The sequence below is a fragment of the Lagopus muta genome, chromosome 5, assembly GCF_023343835.1.
Source record: "Lagopus muta isolate bLagMut1 chromosome 5, bLagMut1 primary, whole genome shotgun sequence".
Taxonomy (NCBI): domain Eukaryota; kingdom Metazoa; phylum Chordata; class Aves; order Galliformes; family Phasianidae; genus Lagopus; species Lagopus muta.
Genome location: NC_064437.1, coordinates 61,866,276 through 61,882,966, shown reverse-complemented (window position 1 = coordinate 61,882,966; position 16,691 = coordinate 61,866,276). Strand labels below are relative to the sequence as shown.

At 41.2% G+C, this 16,691-nt stretch overlaps 1 protein-coding gene across 5 annotated transcripts; it reads right to left on the bottom strand.

The window, feature by feature from the left end:
* Nucleotides 1-33: 33 nt before the first annotated feature.
* On the bottom strand, nucleotides 34-16,157 carry LOC125693326 (disintegrin and metalloproteinase domain-containing protein 9-like). 5 transcript variants are annotated; one of them, XM_048945096.1, is made up of 23 exons: nucleotides 15,944-16,157; nucleotides 15,375-15,520; nucleotides 12,941-13,053; nucleotides 11,698-11,774; nucleotides 11,025-11,103; nucleotides 9,990-10,066; nucleotides 9,063-9,285; nucleotides 8,510-8,575; nucleotides 8,357-8,428; nucleotides 7,605-7,777; nucleotides 7,129-7,213; nucleotides 6,757-6,878; nucleotides 6,137-6,308; nucleotides 5,204-5,293; nucleotides 4,458-4,653; nucleotides 4,228-4,333; nucleotides 3,837-4,011; nucleotides 3,335-3,415; nucleotides 2,742-2,847; nucleotides 1,682-1,814; nucleotides 1,032-1,095; nucleotides 737-789; nucleotides 35-628 (listed from the first exon to the last, which is right to left on the bottom strand). In XM_048945096.1, exons 2-23 carry the CDS (start codon nucleotides 15,442-15,444, stop codon nucleotides 304-306), a joined length of 2,658 nt encoding a protein of 885 aa, XP_048801053.1. In that variant the 5' UTR covers nucleotides 15,445-15,520; nucleotides 15,944-16,157; the 3' UTR covers nucleotides 35-303. The 5 variants fall into 5 exon arrangements, with proteins under 5 accessions (XP_048801055.1, XP_048801053.1, XP_048801058.1 ...); XM_048945097.1 differs by lacking the exon at nucleotides 15,944-16,157 and having other exon boundaries at nucleotides 37-628; nucleotides 12,941-13,038; nucleotides 15,375-15,903; XM_048945099.1 differs by lacking the exon at nucleotides 15,944-16,157 and having other exon boundaries at nucleotides 438-632; nucleotides 15,375-15,903.
* Nucleotides 16,158-16,691: the final 534 nt, after the last annotated feature.

The window sequence follows — 16,691 nt, the reverse complement described above, 5'->3', positions numbered from 1 at the left end:
GGGCTGCGTTCCACGGCCATGAAACCAAGATCGTGCCGGTGATGTACGTTAAGTCATCGCATTAGTGCGATTCTGCCATCTGAGGACTCCCGAGGGAGCTCGTTGCTTGCAGGAGGCGCTTTGCCCCGCGGGTTTCTACCTACAGGAGGGGGCGAAGGGGCCCGAAGGAACTGCGGGCTGCCCGCACAGGACGGAACTGGACGGCTGTTAAATGACCCCCATCCGCTTCTCCTCCCCTGCAGCTGAGGCTGCGCGCTGAGAAGCCCCGTTCTGCCACAGGTTTAAAGCAACCACAGCTGGACTTCAGGCTTTCCGTGCAAGAAATAAAAACAAAAAGAGGGGTGAGGTAGAAGAGGCACAAACGCAGCCAGCAGCTCTTAGGCAATAATACAGTAAGGCAATGATAAAAAGGCTGTGCTCAGGGTCTCTCGGCACCGAGTCTTTCCCAGCGGTACGTGCTGCTGGAAGGATGCACACGTGGAGGGCTGCGAGATGCCAGCCCTCGTGCTTCTCCTTATCAGTTCCTGGCAGCAGTTGTGGCCCAGGGAGTTGCTCACACAGCGGGTCGGGGTGATGGGGCAGGGCGATGAGGTCCTGAAGGAACCACGGGAAACCGCGTTTGTCCTGCCTGCCTGGAGGGGGGGGAACAGCTTTGAGAAGTGCTTCGGCACCGAGACAAGCCGTACTTCTGAGCAGGAATTTTGCCCCCTGTAGCAAACGTTTAAGTCATACAAACCTCGGACCGGGAAAATGCGATATGGTGAAAATATCAGGGCTTGCTGTGGTGGGCTAGGAGAGATGGCACAGATAATCAGGTTAGTGCAACACATTTCAAATCGTAGCTCACTATTCTCAACAGAGCTAATGCTATGCAACTTTCAGACAGGGTGTTTTGTCCTGTCCAACACCCTCTGTTAGATGGCTTTCGTGTGTCAATAAAACCACAACGTAATCAGTGAGGGCCTTAGGTGAAGGCACTGTATGACTGGGATTACTCAGCACGAAGTAATACAGCTATGCATCTGCCTTACCTGATCATTTCTGGTGGTATGGGTTGGTCTGTTGCTTTGCTTTGGTTGCTGTGCATTGTTATCCCTGAAATGAAAACACCACCATTAGGAAAATCCCCATTTGGATTGACAGCATGAAGGGATGGATGCTTACAAAGGGACCCAGTTACAGATCTCATGTTTCTGACTTCACTCCTTCCTGGATGTGGCAAATAATTTCCATGTTCATCATCATAGAATGGCCTGGGTTGAAAAGGACCTCAAAGATCATCTGCTTCCAACCCCCTGCTGTGTGCAGGGTCACCAACCAGCAGCCCAGGCTGCCCAGAGCCACATCCAGCCTGGCCTTGAATGCCTGCAGGGATGGGGCATCCACAGCCTCCTTGGGCAACCTGTTCCAGTGCCTCACCACCCATGCTCCATGCCCCTGTGCCCATGAACACAATTACAAGTACCAATGAGAACGGTGCAGTGCATTTTAAGAAAAAAAAATGCTTGAGAACTCACGATCAGAGCATCTGTATGAAAGTACTCACATTTACCAATAGCAGGACAGTCTTTCTCTTTGGGGGGCTATGTAGTATTTTTTACACAGAGCGTCTAACTAGATTGCTAAATTGATTTAGAGCACCCTCACAACCATTGAAATGCATTTGTAATAAGGATCATACCTGTGATGTCTTCTACTTTTCCTGCAGAACTTCCTCTTTATTGCGCCACGCTTAATTACTGCTATTACAGTCACAATCAGTACTGGCAGCACAACGAAGAAAAAAATAAGCAGGCCGTCCCGAAGTGATGTATCTGGAGAAAAATAACAGCAATCGTGTAAGACAGCTGTCTTGTTTCACCTCATATGAAAGCATTTTGCAGTTAAAAACACCTTTCTGAGGTAAGAATTGCCATCTTTAAATTGCTATAAAGCAAAACTAATAATTAGGATTTGCATTTCCATAATCACAAATTGTCCTTGCCTTACTCAGCCTGTGCTGTATGACATACAACATTCTCCTTTTAGTCACAGGTGTAAAAGGCTTTCCCTGGTCTCTCAGTGTAAATGTCAGAAAAATTCACTCCTTCTTCCCTTTGCATAATTTCATGGCTCTCAGCTGAGCAGTGATGGTGCAGCATGAACCTCCTTCATCCCCCTCATTGCAGTGACACCTTTTCCATATGTAAAGGCTGCTGGTTTCATACTCAAGCTGTAGCCTTACTATATCACAGAATCACAGAATCACAGAATTGTAGGGGTTGGAAGGGACCTCCAGAGATCATCGAGTCCAACCCCCCTGCCAAAGCAGGTTCCCTACAGCAGGTCGCACAGGTAGGCATCCAGGCAGGTCTTGAACATCTCCAGAGAAGGAGACTCCACCACCTCCCTGGGCAGCCTGTTCCAGTGATGATATGTGTTTTATCAGGTTCAAAATAATTAGGAATTAAATATTTGAGAACATCTGTTTTAAAATGTACAGGTAATTCTAAGTAATGAGTGTATTGTTTTTTATCTCAGATAAAACTAAAATGGAGCTTCTCCCTCAGACCAACTTGTGTAAGTCTGCAGCCATCACAAATCAGATGCTGTTCAATCTCCAAGGCAGTCACAAATGAGCAGTAGAGAAAAAAGAAAAAAAGCCTTAGAAAAGAGACAGAAAACCACCCTGTATGAGTAGATTAATTAAATGGTAATGTAATGGCAGTAATGGCAGTAAGAAAGCAGTTTCAGAATCATACCCATGTGAGCTGGACCACTGTCAGTGCTGCCACCATAGCCTGACTGGTTACAGAACGGAGGCGCCCATCCAGAATTGCAGTGGCAGTTGCCATTGTTGTTACACACCTGCAGCCAATGCAAAGGGGTTTCGTCAAGGAAAGGCTTTTTGGAAGCAGCCACTTTCAACCTCTGATGTATATCTTAAGCTACACATTAAGAACTGCAGGTGGGAACAAGAAATATTGCATAGTATTGCACAGAAGCATAGGAAGCATAAGCTCACTGCTTCCACAACGTTTCTTCACAGAGAAATATCTGCATCCTGAATCACCAGCCTGTCCTCCTCAGAGGAACACTCTCCTCTTACAGTTTGACAACTCAGAAATATTCAAATAGTCCCGAGGGAAAATTAGAAGAAATGTTTAGAAGTGTCTTGCAATGTTAGTGCTAAGGTGTTCACAGTGTACTGCTAACGTGAATTATGGATTAAAACGTGGATTTAACTTTCAGTACAGAGCAGAATAAAGCAAAGCCATCTGTCAGGCTGTTGCTTTTACAGAGGCAGTCTGCAGCTATCTTCAAGATGTAGAGCATGAAAACACCATCTACTCACCCCATTGCCATTACACTTCTGCTTTACATCGCAGCTGTAGCCCAGATGACTTGCATCCACACACTCAAAAGCTACACAGGCCTGGGAAAGTATTTAAGAAATGGCTTTTAAATGCAACATTCCCCCCAAATCCGATCCATTTTATACATATACTATATAATAATATACATTTTCAAGTCTACAGCTTTTGCTTATCAGCCCTTTGCCTTGACATACAGAACACTGAGTCCTTAACAGCTTTATAGCTGTATTTATCTCACATTTTCTTAAATCTATGGATGCAGCTTGATGGAAATAGTTTGAGTAACTGATAAGATTGCTCACTGATTTGTAGCACCACAGGTTGTTTTTAAGAGCTAATTAATTGTGTGCATATATCTGAACAAGCAGATTTCTAATGACATTATGGTAGATACATAAGTGAACCACTGAATGCTTTTGAAAGTTAAGAGCTTTCCAGCTGGTGCAATATATTGTGTACATATGCTGACATTTGTCTTACCTTCTTTTCTCCACATGCTGTTCCATCATGAACTTGAGCAGGATCAGGGATATCTGATCCTAAGTCAAAATCAGAGGACCAGCATAAAACCCCAGAGGCATTATTGACAACACTCCAAGCAGGAAGATTCTGAAGGCTAACAGAAGTGCACTGGAGCTTGCCACACAGACTGTGCCTGTAGTGAACAAATGGCACTTGGAGAGAAGATGAACAGCAAAAAAAAACACACAAAAACACCCCAATATAAATGCAAATACACCAGCCAGTCAAATGTAGGCTGCATTTTAAACAAATACTCTTGTCTTAAACCTCTATGCTCTACAAGTACATAATGGAATGTGTATTTTACACTGGAGATCTTAGGGGTGGCTTTTGTTTAGTACTGACTTACTGAACAGAACACTTCTTGTACACTCCACCTGTCATTCCACAGTTTCCAAATCTATCTCCTTTAATATTGGCTTTTTCAAAGCACAGATCAGGTGCTTTTCGTGCCCCTGTATGAAAAACAGAGATTCTTAGCAAGCCATCATGCTGTCTTAAAAACATGAGAAAGAAAAAGCAAGCAATGAAACGTCTCTAGAAGACTACAAGTCTTTTTACATTAAATTATCAACTTACCTTTTCCATATATAGCTTCACACTGCGAATCAAAGCTCTGACACACTCCGTAGTAGCAATATGCTTCCATGTTGTTGCATGGGTAACCATTCATGATGTAAACATCGTCTGGACAGTAGGCATAGCTTCCATTGCAGTATTCAGGGAGATCACAGAAATCCATTTTTGATCTGCATTCTGTTCCTGCTGCTTTAAACTGGAACAGGAGAAGAATGCTGCCTCACTTTTATTTCGTAACGGCACGACTTCAAACATGAAACAATGACAGCTGAGAATCTGTTTTTAAAGAAGATTTCAAAGAAAATAAAATAGGGTGGGTTTTTTTTTGATTAACATCTAAGAAAAAGTCCCAAACTTCCCTCAGGTTCATAGGGTGTAGCTACAAAGCTTTTGAGCTGAGTTTGCAGAAGAGTTGGGTAGGTCGTACAAATGCACACACAAGCACCAATTAAAAAGTAGCCAACAATCAGGGACTGTGCAGATGCCTGGAGTTGCATAATGGAGATGACTATTGCTGAATCCCCTGATTACTTCTTCCTCCTGTGAGGGATGTCACAGAGATGAGATTCCATTTCTAAGCTTCAGAACTCATCAAGAGACAAATTCTCTACTTCCATGCTCTCTGCTGGTGAATGTAGTTTGATGTGGAACTATGTCAAGAGATTCTATGGGATTCTTTTCCAACATCACCTAAGAAAGCCAGCCTAGTAATGAATATCAGTTCAGCATAATCAGACAAAGCCTACCTTGCAGTTTTTGCAGCACAGTCCCTGTGCACACTGCGATCCAGACGTAAGTTTGCAGGTGGCAGCATTGCAGCAAGGGTTGGTGCATTCCTGAGAAAGTCAGAAAGAAGGGAACACCATCTTTCTACCTTGTGTAGCTAGGAATGTAGCTGGTCAAGCCAAGTGCATGGACAAACCAAGCATTGCATACACTGCCTGTCTTGCATATGCTGAAACTGGTAGCCTCTCACAGAAAGCAACATAGTCTGGCTGTGTTTTTTTTTTACAAGTCATCAGAAAAACACCTATTTTGATGGGCTATGCCATAGGAATATAAGATAGGTTTCCACTTTGAGCAGGCCAGTTTGTTTTTAAAATAACACTACTTATCCCACCCTGTCTCATTTTCCCACTACACTGGCAGTTTGATGTAGGGAAATGCTGATATCTTTTCTTGGCTTAGAAGAAGACCTATGCAATGGGGTTACTGGCAGCCTTTTGATTTATTGGTGTCTTTCTGGAGACACCAAAGAACGAGCCAATATGCCCCATTCTTAGAAAGACACTTTCACGGTGTGAATATGACCAAAGTAATTGTGCTTTGGGCTAATTTTGAGGGCTACAGTTAGGAAACATGTAAGTGCTACACAAACTAGTGATCACTTTTCTGTTACATAAATCTCTACCTTGCTAAAACCAGCACAAAAACCAATGGCATTTTCACATGCTGTGCACTGAAATGCACTTCTCTGTTAGGCAATGACTCAAAGCTCTATCAAGTCCAGTAGCCCTTAACTGAGTTCCTACCAAAACTGATTGTATCATTTCAGGCTTTTTCTAACATTTACCTTTATACAGCTTGCAAAAATGTGAACTGAAAGAAATGCTCCCCAGATGTTAACACAAATTAGGTGTGCAAGTATAACACACAAGTACACAGCTGAATTCCATTACCTGTGGCTTTCCACAGTCACATTCTTCATTGCTATCAATCACGTTGTTACCACAGACAGGCTCTTTGTAAACATTACTTGTTTTGGGTGGATTTCTGAGGCAGTTTCCTCCTCCATTTAGAACAAGGTTCTCAAAATCATCAGCACTGCAGGAACTGAAATTCCTGGATCCCCTGGAAAGCACAATGTTTTCATTAGATTTTCCTTGCAAAAAGACAATTCAGTAAAATACTGTCACGTTTCCAGATGTTAGAGATCTTGAAATATTCTCTTTTTGCTTTGTTTTGTATTACTTTTAGAAATAAAAAGAGATTTTCCTTTTTTCAGAAGCAAAAAAAGACCCATCAGATTATACATTCTTATACAAAATAGGCTTCCAAAATCCCTCGTTTGTGCTGAGTCCAAAAATGCCTGATTGCAATATCTTCTGACCAGGTCAGAAAATAGGTAACGATTCAAATAAATGCAAATGAAATCAAGCCCAAACATTCACTCCGTGATCAAAATCTTCAAACGACTTCTCATTCACAAAAGTTCCTTGGTGCTCGTGGAATCTTCTCAGTGTACAAGACATAGGCAGTGCAGATACATAACAGTCATTAAATTAAATGGAAATCTTACTTATCTGTGCTGTACATAATGTAGGATGCAGGACACCTGTTATCATCATGTTTCATTCCAAGGTTATGTCCCAGTTCATGTGCAACTACTGTAGCATGACGTAACACATTGTTATGATTCAACTAATAAAGAGAATCAGTGTTAAAAATTATGAAAGTAAAGTACTATGTTTCTACCTGCCCACTTACTCAAGCCACAGGTTTCTTAGAGGCTACAAAGACAACACAAAATTGTGTTGCAAAGCAAAACCAGCAAGAAATGGCAGTTTGCCACTGTTTATTTTCAGGCAGGGCTGAATTCTGCTGCCCTTTCTGTTCCTTCTAACAGGATCATAGTGTGATAGTAACACAGTCAGCCATGGAATGTACTCACAGTGCTGATCGACCCTCCCTGCACCTGTGAGCAGACGGTTCCCACAAAAGCCATTCCGATGGATCCGCCGTAAGAGTCTCTGCCTCTGTGACAGAAGCAATTTGAAGGCGGTGTTGAAAGAGGAGCTGAACGTTTAAGGTTGCTTCTAAAAGGCGCTGATGAAACAAATACTGCAAAGCATGATTTGGTCTTCTTGAAGACAAGAAGAAAGTTGCATGATACCATGGTTTCAACTAATAATACTGGGATAACACTGATTGGAAATAATGATCAGTCACCAAAGCCTGCTGTATCAGTGCCTCTAAGATCAAACTACATTCATTACATTCTCTTGATTTCTTTTTTGCCAGGTTAAAGCTGTTTGGAAGTTGAGGGAATTGTTTTCCAGTTATGTTTTCATTCAGATATGAAACAAAACCCACATATATTAGCAACTCTGGCAGCATGGCCAGTTCTACCACTAAATAAAAACTTACATTATGAGATGGCTGACATCATTTCTGGATCGCTTAAGAAGATCTTTCTGTCTCCAAGAAACAAATCTACTCAGTACATCTCCAGCTGAACCCTCCATTACAGAGATTTGGTTTTTATCTGTCCAGATCTCTAATCCAACCAAAACAATCTGGATATTCAATGCACTGTACATCTGGAAAGGGGGAAAAAAAAGTGATTACTATCCATCAGTCTGGTTCAAGTGAGTTATGAAGGATTTCTTCGTTACTGCTTCATTAACATGAAGCCAAACAGTGACTGAGACGTATGTTTAGTTTCTTTGAATAGTTACAATCTAGTTTAATATTAGGAAATACATGACTGAAGGCAATCTACCTCATGAATGTGCTTAAAGAGATCTTTCAGGTGACATTGGAAAGATAATGTTCATTCATTTTCTTAGCTAACTGCATTGAGGAGAAACTGTGAGCATGTCATTGCATTCCTTATGGAATTGTTCACAATGCTGACAGTTTGCTTAGGGAAAAAACAATTGCAAACAAGTGAAGTACTCTTCCTGGAAACATAAAAAGTGCTGCAGACCTCAGGTTTGTGGTCTGCACCTCTACAAGTTCTGTGCACAGATACGCAGCATGCCTTAATATCACCAATTGCCACATAACTTCCAAATACACTCTCAGGACATAGCTGCAACAGATTTACTGAATTATTTTCTCTTCTGAAAACTAAGACATATAAAAGCTACTGAACATAGGGGACTGAACAGACCTACCCCATCAACATAATTAATCAGCTCAACTGTTTCCTTTTGCACTGCAGCAGGATCAGAGTTCTTCTGCAAAAACTGTAAGATGCCACATGCAAACATCAGTGAAAAGTGTTAATATTTTAACATAAGGTATTTAGCATTCTACAGAGTCATTACCCTGTGATTATCCACAACCACAAATAATTCCACATAGCTTTTCTGTGGCAGGACAGCTCGCTTCTTCTGCAAATTAGAAAGCACAGTAAGTTAATGCTGCCTAGTGGATTCAAGGTTTTTAACTCATCCTTCTCATCTTTTTCATTTAATGTATTTATAAAGAAATTTGCATTTTTAAACTGGCCTCAAATGTAAGTTAGCTTTAGATTTCCACGCCAGTATCAGTACGTTAGCACTTTACTTTTGGTCAGACCTTGAGATGCATGAGCTGAATGGCAGCTTCATGCCTTCCATACACCCATGGGCTGAGCTCTGCTAAAGGACTGCTTCAAGTTATGTTAGATTCCCATTGTGCTTTTCTTCTCTTTCAGAATTTATCAGAACTCCCAACAGTTTGGGGTCCACGAAAACGTGAGCAACAGGAGGTGCTCAGCCAAACCCACCTGCAGTGATACCATGCCAAAGCAAGGCTCTGCAGAGCCTTTGCTACTGGGACAGACTGAGGAAATAGTTTGGACTGTAGCCCTCAGGAGAGAAACAGGAATGTATTTACCCTCAAAAGCTCTTCCCTACTAGAGGTACTGTTTAGTGAAAATGCATATTTCACAGACTGCTTCACAAACATCTGCATCTCATGATGAAGGCTGTCATTCAGCACACCACAATGGAAAGGAATATGCTGCATGTCTTCTAACTGGTAAAACCTGTGTTCAAACGTTCTGGATGTGTGGAGTGGCTCCATTCCATACCATTTGCCAGCAATGTAGATAATTCCTCTGATGAGCATAAAAGAATGAAGAATTATTTCTCTCTCGTGATTATGACTAGGGCAGTGAACAGTAGATAAACACTTCAAAGTGTAATTGTTTGTGCCACTATCTTAACATAAATTATTATCTCAAATTATCTCAGTATAGGGAGTGAATTCAGAAGCCCAACAGGATCTCAAAAGAAAAAACAGTACTCATTGAAGATATTGATCTTATGGAAATATATGCTCCTTGAATCAATTACTGGGAAAGCATAACTGTTGTGGATGGTCAAGCATTGGAACAGGCTTCCCTGGCAACAAACAGCACTCTTAGATATATAGTTGAGCTCTTAGATTGCTCTGCATGGAGCCAGGAGTTGGACTCAGTGATCCCTGTGGGTCCCTTCCATGGACAGGATATTCTGTGCACTTGTATCAAGTATTACAGGCCTTTGCTCATGCCTGTGTTCTACATGTATTTAGATCACGCTCTCCCTCGTGTTGTCTTTCTCCCCGAAGGAATTTCAGATAAGTGATAAATAGTAGTGGAGACAAAGAATAAAACCTGTATAGAATGTCAGCTCCATCAAGATGTGAAACGTAAAAAATCTTTGCAAGACAGGATGGTGTTTCTTTCCGTGAGTAAGATGGATATTAAGGCTTTTGTTTTGTTTTTACTGGTGGTGCTGTACAGTTAATTATCTCCAAGCAAAAAGCAAGAGGTCATACCTCAGGCCATCGCACGTGCTAAGAGCAAGCACCGAGTCAGCCATTCCTTCAACAGCACCATGGTAATAACAGTGTGTCTGAAATGCAACAAGACCCCATAATTAATGGCAAAATAAGGTTGCTGTGTTCAAATTCAAACGTATTTGGTAACCAGCCTTATTATTTGCAGGATGTTATAGCTGACTTTTGCAAATTGAAAGTGTTCCATATTCTAAAACAATCCCAAATTTCTTGGGAGTTAAATATTACTTGACATGAGTAATAACTACTACAGCATCTGGTCCCCTGGTTCTAGAAAATAAAGAGCTTTTTTATTTAACCTGTCACCATCTTTTCATGAGATCTTTGTGTCTCTATTGCTTATCTTGTTCTCACATAGAATCCTCTCCAAGGCTGATCCAAGAAGCTCTGCATGCACAAAGCAGTCTCACTGAGCTAACATGCAGGTAAAGGCTGAAATTAAACATAAAAGCATTCTGAAGGTTTGCTCAAAACTACAGAGCCTTGATGCTGCCATTGTACCTTTAGCAGTGTACTATGCAAAGGTGACCTAGTTGGGTAGCTCAAATTCAATCTTGGCATAATTTCCTGTGCCTCCTTTCTCACCTTACAAAACAGTGATGCTGCATCATCAGAAAAAGTATGAGGACACGACTGCTCCCTCATAAAACATGAAACCTTCTGTTCTATAACACATAAACATTAATGCTATAAGTAGAAAACCTTGACAAAATCTCTCTCCCAGCATATAGTTCTTTTTCCTATGGGTGCCCTTCATTGACATGCCTGCATTTCCCTTTCCACTGCCAAAAATGTAAACAGTTTTTATTGTTCTGCTGTACAGACACAAAGACACTCAGAATGAATGGTCACACACATTCACTTTTGCTTTTGAAATGCATACAGATGCACCTATATCCTGGCTGCTGCTCTCAGTTCTATCGAATTGTTAATAAGGCCTTCAGTTCAAAAAGCTTGGGTTCTCTGCTTTGAGGAAACTCTTACCCAAAAGGGGAAATTTAAGATGTACAATACCTTGTTTTTTGATTGTGTTGCCTCCAGTTTCCCATTTTTCCCATAGGTATATAGCATAAAGTCTTTGCTAACAAGGTCTCTGCAAACAAAAACAAACTACTGCTCTGTTAAGGGTCTATAAAGCAAGAAATAAAACAAAAATTCTAGTAAGTACTACATTGTTAGCAGCATACTCCTCTTATATTATTACTAAACTGCATAGACATGAAAGAGATACCTGCAGAATGAGCTGAGCTATTTGGAAAATGTGTTGTTTTGAAGTAGTTTAACTAAAATATCCACAAAGTAGGACCTGAGCAGACTATGTTATATCAGGGCCTGGAGGCCTGGACTGTTACTGACTCAGAAACAACAAAGAACAACAGACAAATTTATCTTAACTCCAACATTACTAACAACCCTCCCTGCCAAAAATGGATATGAATTCTACTTTTCCAGGATTTTCTGAAATCTACTGCTGTGTGGTGCTAATAATAAATTCATTGAAATCAAGTTGTGCACAGAAAAATATTACCTTGTGCTTGTGAGGCAGCACCATAACAGAGACACTATAGAACATATTTTGTGATTATGGCAGTCTGCCCTCAAAGTGATTTCTTCTGTGTAACAATACTTGGCTGCATGCAACCACATTCAAACATGGAATGATATCCTAGAGCACTCTGTAACATACTTATTTTTCTTCAGTGTTAGGAGGTATGTTCCATTTCTGGTTTTAATGGAGTAAGAAAGATTGTCATCTGAATGCTCCTGAAAACAGAACAGAAATGTCATTCAGTTTTTACCTGGGTGTGCCAGTTCCATGCTTTCTTTGATAACAGAGCTCCAACTACCATGTATGTGTGATGTATTCACTTGATTCACAAAACACACATTTCCTCCCCCTCGCACTTTCTGCATTGAAAAGATTCAGCACCACGCTCTACATTCTTTCCTATGGAAAGTTTAAATTCTGCTAGGCTATAAATAATCATACAGAAGACATAATGAAAAATCATACAAACTACACAGAAGATTAAGTATGTCTGCCTTTAGAGATCTGCAGAAGGAATGAAGATACGCTGTCTACAAAAAGGTCAATAATTACCATTTGTGGTATTAATAACTAAAAAATAAGTGTTAATTAAGCTAAACATAGGCGTCCATTGTATAGCTTTACAGTCTCAGGAACCTCAGCATCCTCAGATGCTCCTGAGGATGTAGTGGAGAGGAAATAGGCACAGACCAGATGAAGGTAGTTTCCAAGGAAGGCACAGCCCATGTATGCACTCTGCTGAACTATCACGTCAAGTTTTGTGACACTCCTTATGTAAATCACCATCAGCCAGCTGAACAACACGCAAACACTTCCTTAGGTAATCAGTTTGCACAGAGATGACTAACCATTTCATTATCAGTTATTTCAATAATTGAACTCTGTATCTGGTGTAAAGGTAAATGACCTCGGAGCGGAAGAATTAAGGTTCAGATCTCTCTAACTCATTCATTTACCTGTAGGATTGTATGGGACCACGTGTACCAAGGGAGCATCTGCCCTTCAGGTGCTACATGATTGAAATCTCATGTTTTCTCAAAGGCTGTGTACCAAGTACAACAGAATATACACAGCATGGACATTAGCTCAAGTTCAGTGTCTAATCTGACTTGAAGAATGAAATATTCCCCATTCTCCTTCCTACTTCTGTCTCATAAGACAGGACTAGTGCAGTCCTAGATCTCTTTGGGAACAAATTCACTCAAAACTACTCAAGAAAACTTAAGAATCTAATCTGTATCAACATAAACATAAAGTATGTATGCATGCCTGCAATATAGGCCAATATTATGAAAAACAGAATCACAGAATTGTAGGGGTTGGAAGGGACCTCTAGAGATCATCGATACCAGCAATGTTAGAAACAAAAGTAACAACAAACCTCATGAAGAAATGGGTGATGTTTCTCTCTGCCTGTCAACCTTTGAGGAATAATGATTTCGAATGCAGAAAGTCTGGATGCCTCTTCAGAATATGCACCTAAAAATGAAATTCCTAAGGAATCAGAAAGGGTAAGTGATGTCTGGTGTTGGCATCAGGACAGAGATGATAGCTGAAAAATAATTCTGAGCAGACAATAAATGGAGAAAAAGGAGTTTCACCAGCATGGGACCCAAACCAAAACTGCCTGTGCTGAGTTTGGTTTGTTCCATCTCTGCCTGAGTTCTGGGGTTATGCTGAGAAAGTCAAAGAAATCAATGTTTTCATTCATGGCCAAAGTATTCTGCGTTCCTGGGTGTATAAACTAACTGCATCTTGGTTACTTACATTACAGACTGAAATGGTAACTCAAGTTTTGGTCATTCTTTCATATAGTCATTATGAAAACAAATGATTGTATGAAAAAAAATAAAATCCCACAGCTGTAACATCACACAAATCCCGAGTAAAAGAAAATCTAAAAATCTAACCAAAACAAAAAGCTCCTGTATTCAGAGCATGCCTTGAATAAATAGCTCAGGAATGGTCAGACTGATGCAAAAGGAGGTAAAATCTGGTTTCAGCTGCAGTCTTCCAGAGGACATAAAGAAAAGCTACCAAATTAGCTAAATCCCCCATATTCTAACCCTTACCTATTAACTTTGTCTGTCCTTTTTGAAACACTTTCTTTTCCCATGACGGATGCTTTCAACCTGATATACTGCAGAAAAAGTCAGTATCTATCCTCTCTGTCCACCCATCTGCCCTCTTCTAGGAAGTTTTAAGGCAGCTGGCCAGTTAAAATTAACCGTGCGTGAGATTTTGACATCTCAAATACCATTCAGTTCCTTCAGGTTTTGTGAAATCACCTTGCTGGATGTGCAATGTGCTGATGTGTCTGCTGGCAGCAGGGCTCTCTAGGAGTGGCTGATGGATGCTTGCTCAGTTATGCTCACGTTTCTCCTGCATTTTTTGGTGAAAGGCTTTACACACTACGAGTTGTCTTCAGAACACCATCCCAACTCAGGAAGCTAAAGCTAAGAAGTCAGTTGAGCGTCCAGTTTCAGTTACAGGCAAAAACCATCTCCAGTGACCTTTTGGAAAATTGGGAGAACTTCTCCTCCCCTTTTTTTCTGCCTGTTCATTAAAGTGGTTTTAGTGTTTCTTTTGGTCAAGAAAGACACAACCCTTGCTTTTAAACAGGTTACAGAGTCAACAATAACGTGAGCTTTAACAACCTGCTTCTTAAATTGTTCCCCTGTGAGGAAACAAAGAGATTCCTGCTCATTTGTAGTAGGACAAAGTTAACCCCAGCCTCACAGGTTTCTGTGAAAGGAAACTAACTGCAAAGAAGCCACAGGGCAATCATGAATCACCAATTCAAAGCAAGGAGAAGGACTCCTCAGTGTAATGATGATCTCTACCTATTAGATAACATCAGGAGTTTTGAAAACTAGGTGCAGGTAGACTATCATTAACATTAAATACTGCCATTACCATCAAAATGTGGAAGCTGCTAATAGCAAAACAGGCTTGTAGATAATATTGGCGCTCCCTCTTTTGTCTTTTTATCTGAAATAATAACTTTGTTAACTAAATCATAAAATCTGTTCTGTTTTGTAAGTGCATGTAGAGATAAGGGCAGAAGTATGGTTCTCACAATTCAAATGTTGACATCTGAAAGAAAGCTTTTTTACAATGATGGCGGTGAGGCACTGGCAGAGGTTGCCAAGAGGGGTGGTGGTGCTCCATCCCTGCAGACCCCCAAGGTCAGGCTGGAGGGGGCTCTGAGCATCCAATGGAGCTGTGGGTGTCCCCATTCACTGCAGGGAAGTTGGGCCAGATGACCCCAGAGTCACCAAAAGGTCCCTTACAACTCAAATAATTCTATAATGACTCTATAAGAAAAGCAAGAAAGCACCTGTAAAATTGGTCATAAACATACAACTTTCTAAGAAATATTTCAGGCATTACGTCTACTTCTAAAATCGGAATCCTAATCATCAATGTAAAGAAGTTAATGTGGACATCAAACAAAACATTGCTGGAATTTCAATTCTTCAATTCCATTTCAAATCTTTTTCTCCACTTTTTACTGTCCATCAGTGACACTAGCTGCCAGTTATCACAACCGGTGTCATGTGGGGATGGAGATGTTTTTAAACACCTCCTATGTCATGGGGGAAAAAAATCACAAAGAACTGAGCTATAAGAAGCTACAAATTGCAGGATTTTCCCTAAGCCAGAGCTTCTTGGATAGGAGATCTGCTAACAGCCTAATGCCTAAGGACAGTCATGCCTTGGTTTGAAAGGTCTGCACGTTTCTGGTTGGATTTGGAGAGTACAAGAATTCCTGGGTAAACTTTCTGAATACGTAACAGAAACGAAAAGCTTACCTTTCATCCAACAAGAGTTTCCAGTTAAAGACAGTCCAAAAGTGAGGAGAAACAGGCCGTGCCTTAGCATGACTAGATTTCCTGCAGACGCGGTACCTGGCTCTCAGCCGCTCTGCACGGAAGGAGAAGAACGAGCACCGTCTGCTCTGGAGGTAAACAACAGAAAAAGCTCTGATACTTCATCTCTGCTAAGGAAACGGGAAGTAAAAGTTCATCCATTAGGCTTGCAAGAAAACTGGTTAGGCAGCTTAAGGCAAACAAAAAGCAGCTCTCTGAAATGCTGATTGGAGGCAGACAGCCACATCATGCCAGGACCAAGCTGGTTTCTTCTGAAGGACTCTGAGTGTTACCACAGTGAGGTTATATGAGATTCAAAACATCCAGTCTTGCTAGCAACGGATCTGATATTTGAGATATTTGTACTGGTCGCTGCTAGCTGAGCAAAATGTACTCTCTGGAATTTCAGCTTGTTGTTTTCCTTTATTTTATCTCTACAAATATGAAAAACGCAGTGCTTATCAACACATGGAAATCCCACAGCTGTAATAACACAGGATAATTCTCCTCACCAAAAGTCTGTAATGTTGAGGACTCCATCACTCTTCCAGGATCAGAATCATCTCCCAAGGCACGGAGCGACAGCATCGTCACCAAGAGCAGACAGTGAACGCTCCCAAAGATGAATGCAGTGCAATTCGGAAGCACTGAGCACCTTTAGGAACCCAAACAGGAGACTGACACAACAAGGCTTTCACACTGAAACATTTATATTGAGCAATTAATTTTAATTAATTTTAATTAAAGCAGAGCAAAGCCAGCGCTGGTCAGTTACGCAAAATAAAGGCTCAAGTGCAAAAACTAAACAAAAATCAGAGATGTCAGCGCTGTCATATTGTCCTGGATAAAGCCTGTGCAAATCTCCCTAATTAACAGACCTAATTCCCTCAGCCAAAGCACCAAGAACTCGATATCTGAGCTCCCTGGGCTCTCATCCACAGCACAGCGGAAAGAGAAACGCTCCCTGACTCCAGAAGCCAGGATCCTACTGCAAATTAAATGAACCCGATCTTTTATTTATGCTCTCCTTCCTACTATTAGCATGCCGCCTGGAATACAGGGCCTGCATCGCTCCAAGCGCTGCTCTGCTGTGGTTATTTTATGGGCATCAGGAAAAGCTTCTTTACAGAAAGGGTTGTTAAGCACTGGAATGGGCTGCACAGGGAGGTGGTTGAGTCACCATCCCTGGATGTGTTTAAAAACCGTTTGGATGTGGTGCTCAGGGACGTGATTTAGCGGAGGGTCGTTGGAATTAGGGTG

Coding starts and splice junctions, on each gene's coding strand:
- LOC125693326 (XM_048945096.1), bottom strand. CDS start 15,444: ATGCTAAGGCACGGCCTGTTTCTCCTCACTTTTGGACTGTCTTTAACT. Junction 6,879..7,128: donor AGGGAGGGTCGATCAGCACT/GTGAGTACATTC, acceptor TCTCTTTATTAG/TTGAATCATAACAATGTGTT. Junction 629..736: donor TCGCATTTTCCCGGTCCGAG/GTTTGTATGACT, acceptor CCCTCCAGGCAG/GCAGGACAAACGCGGTTTCC.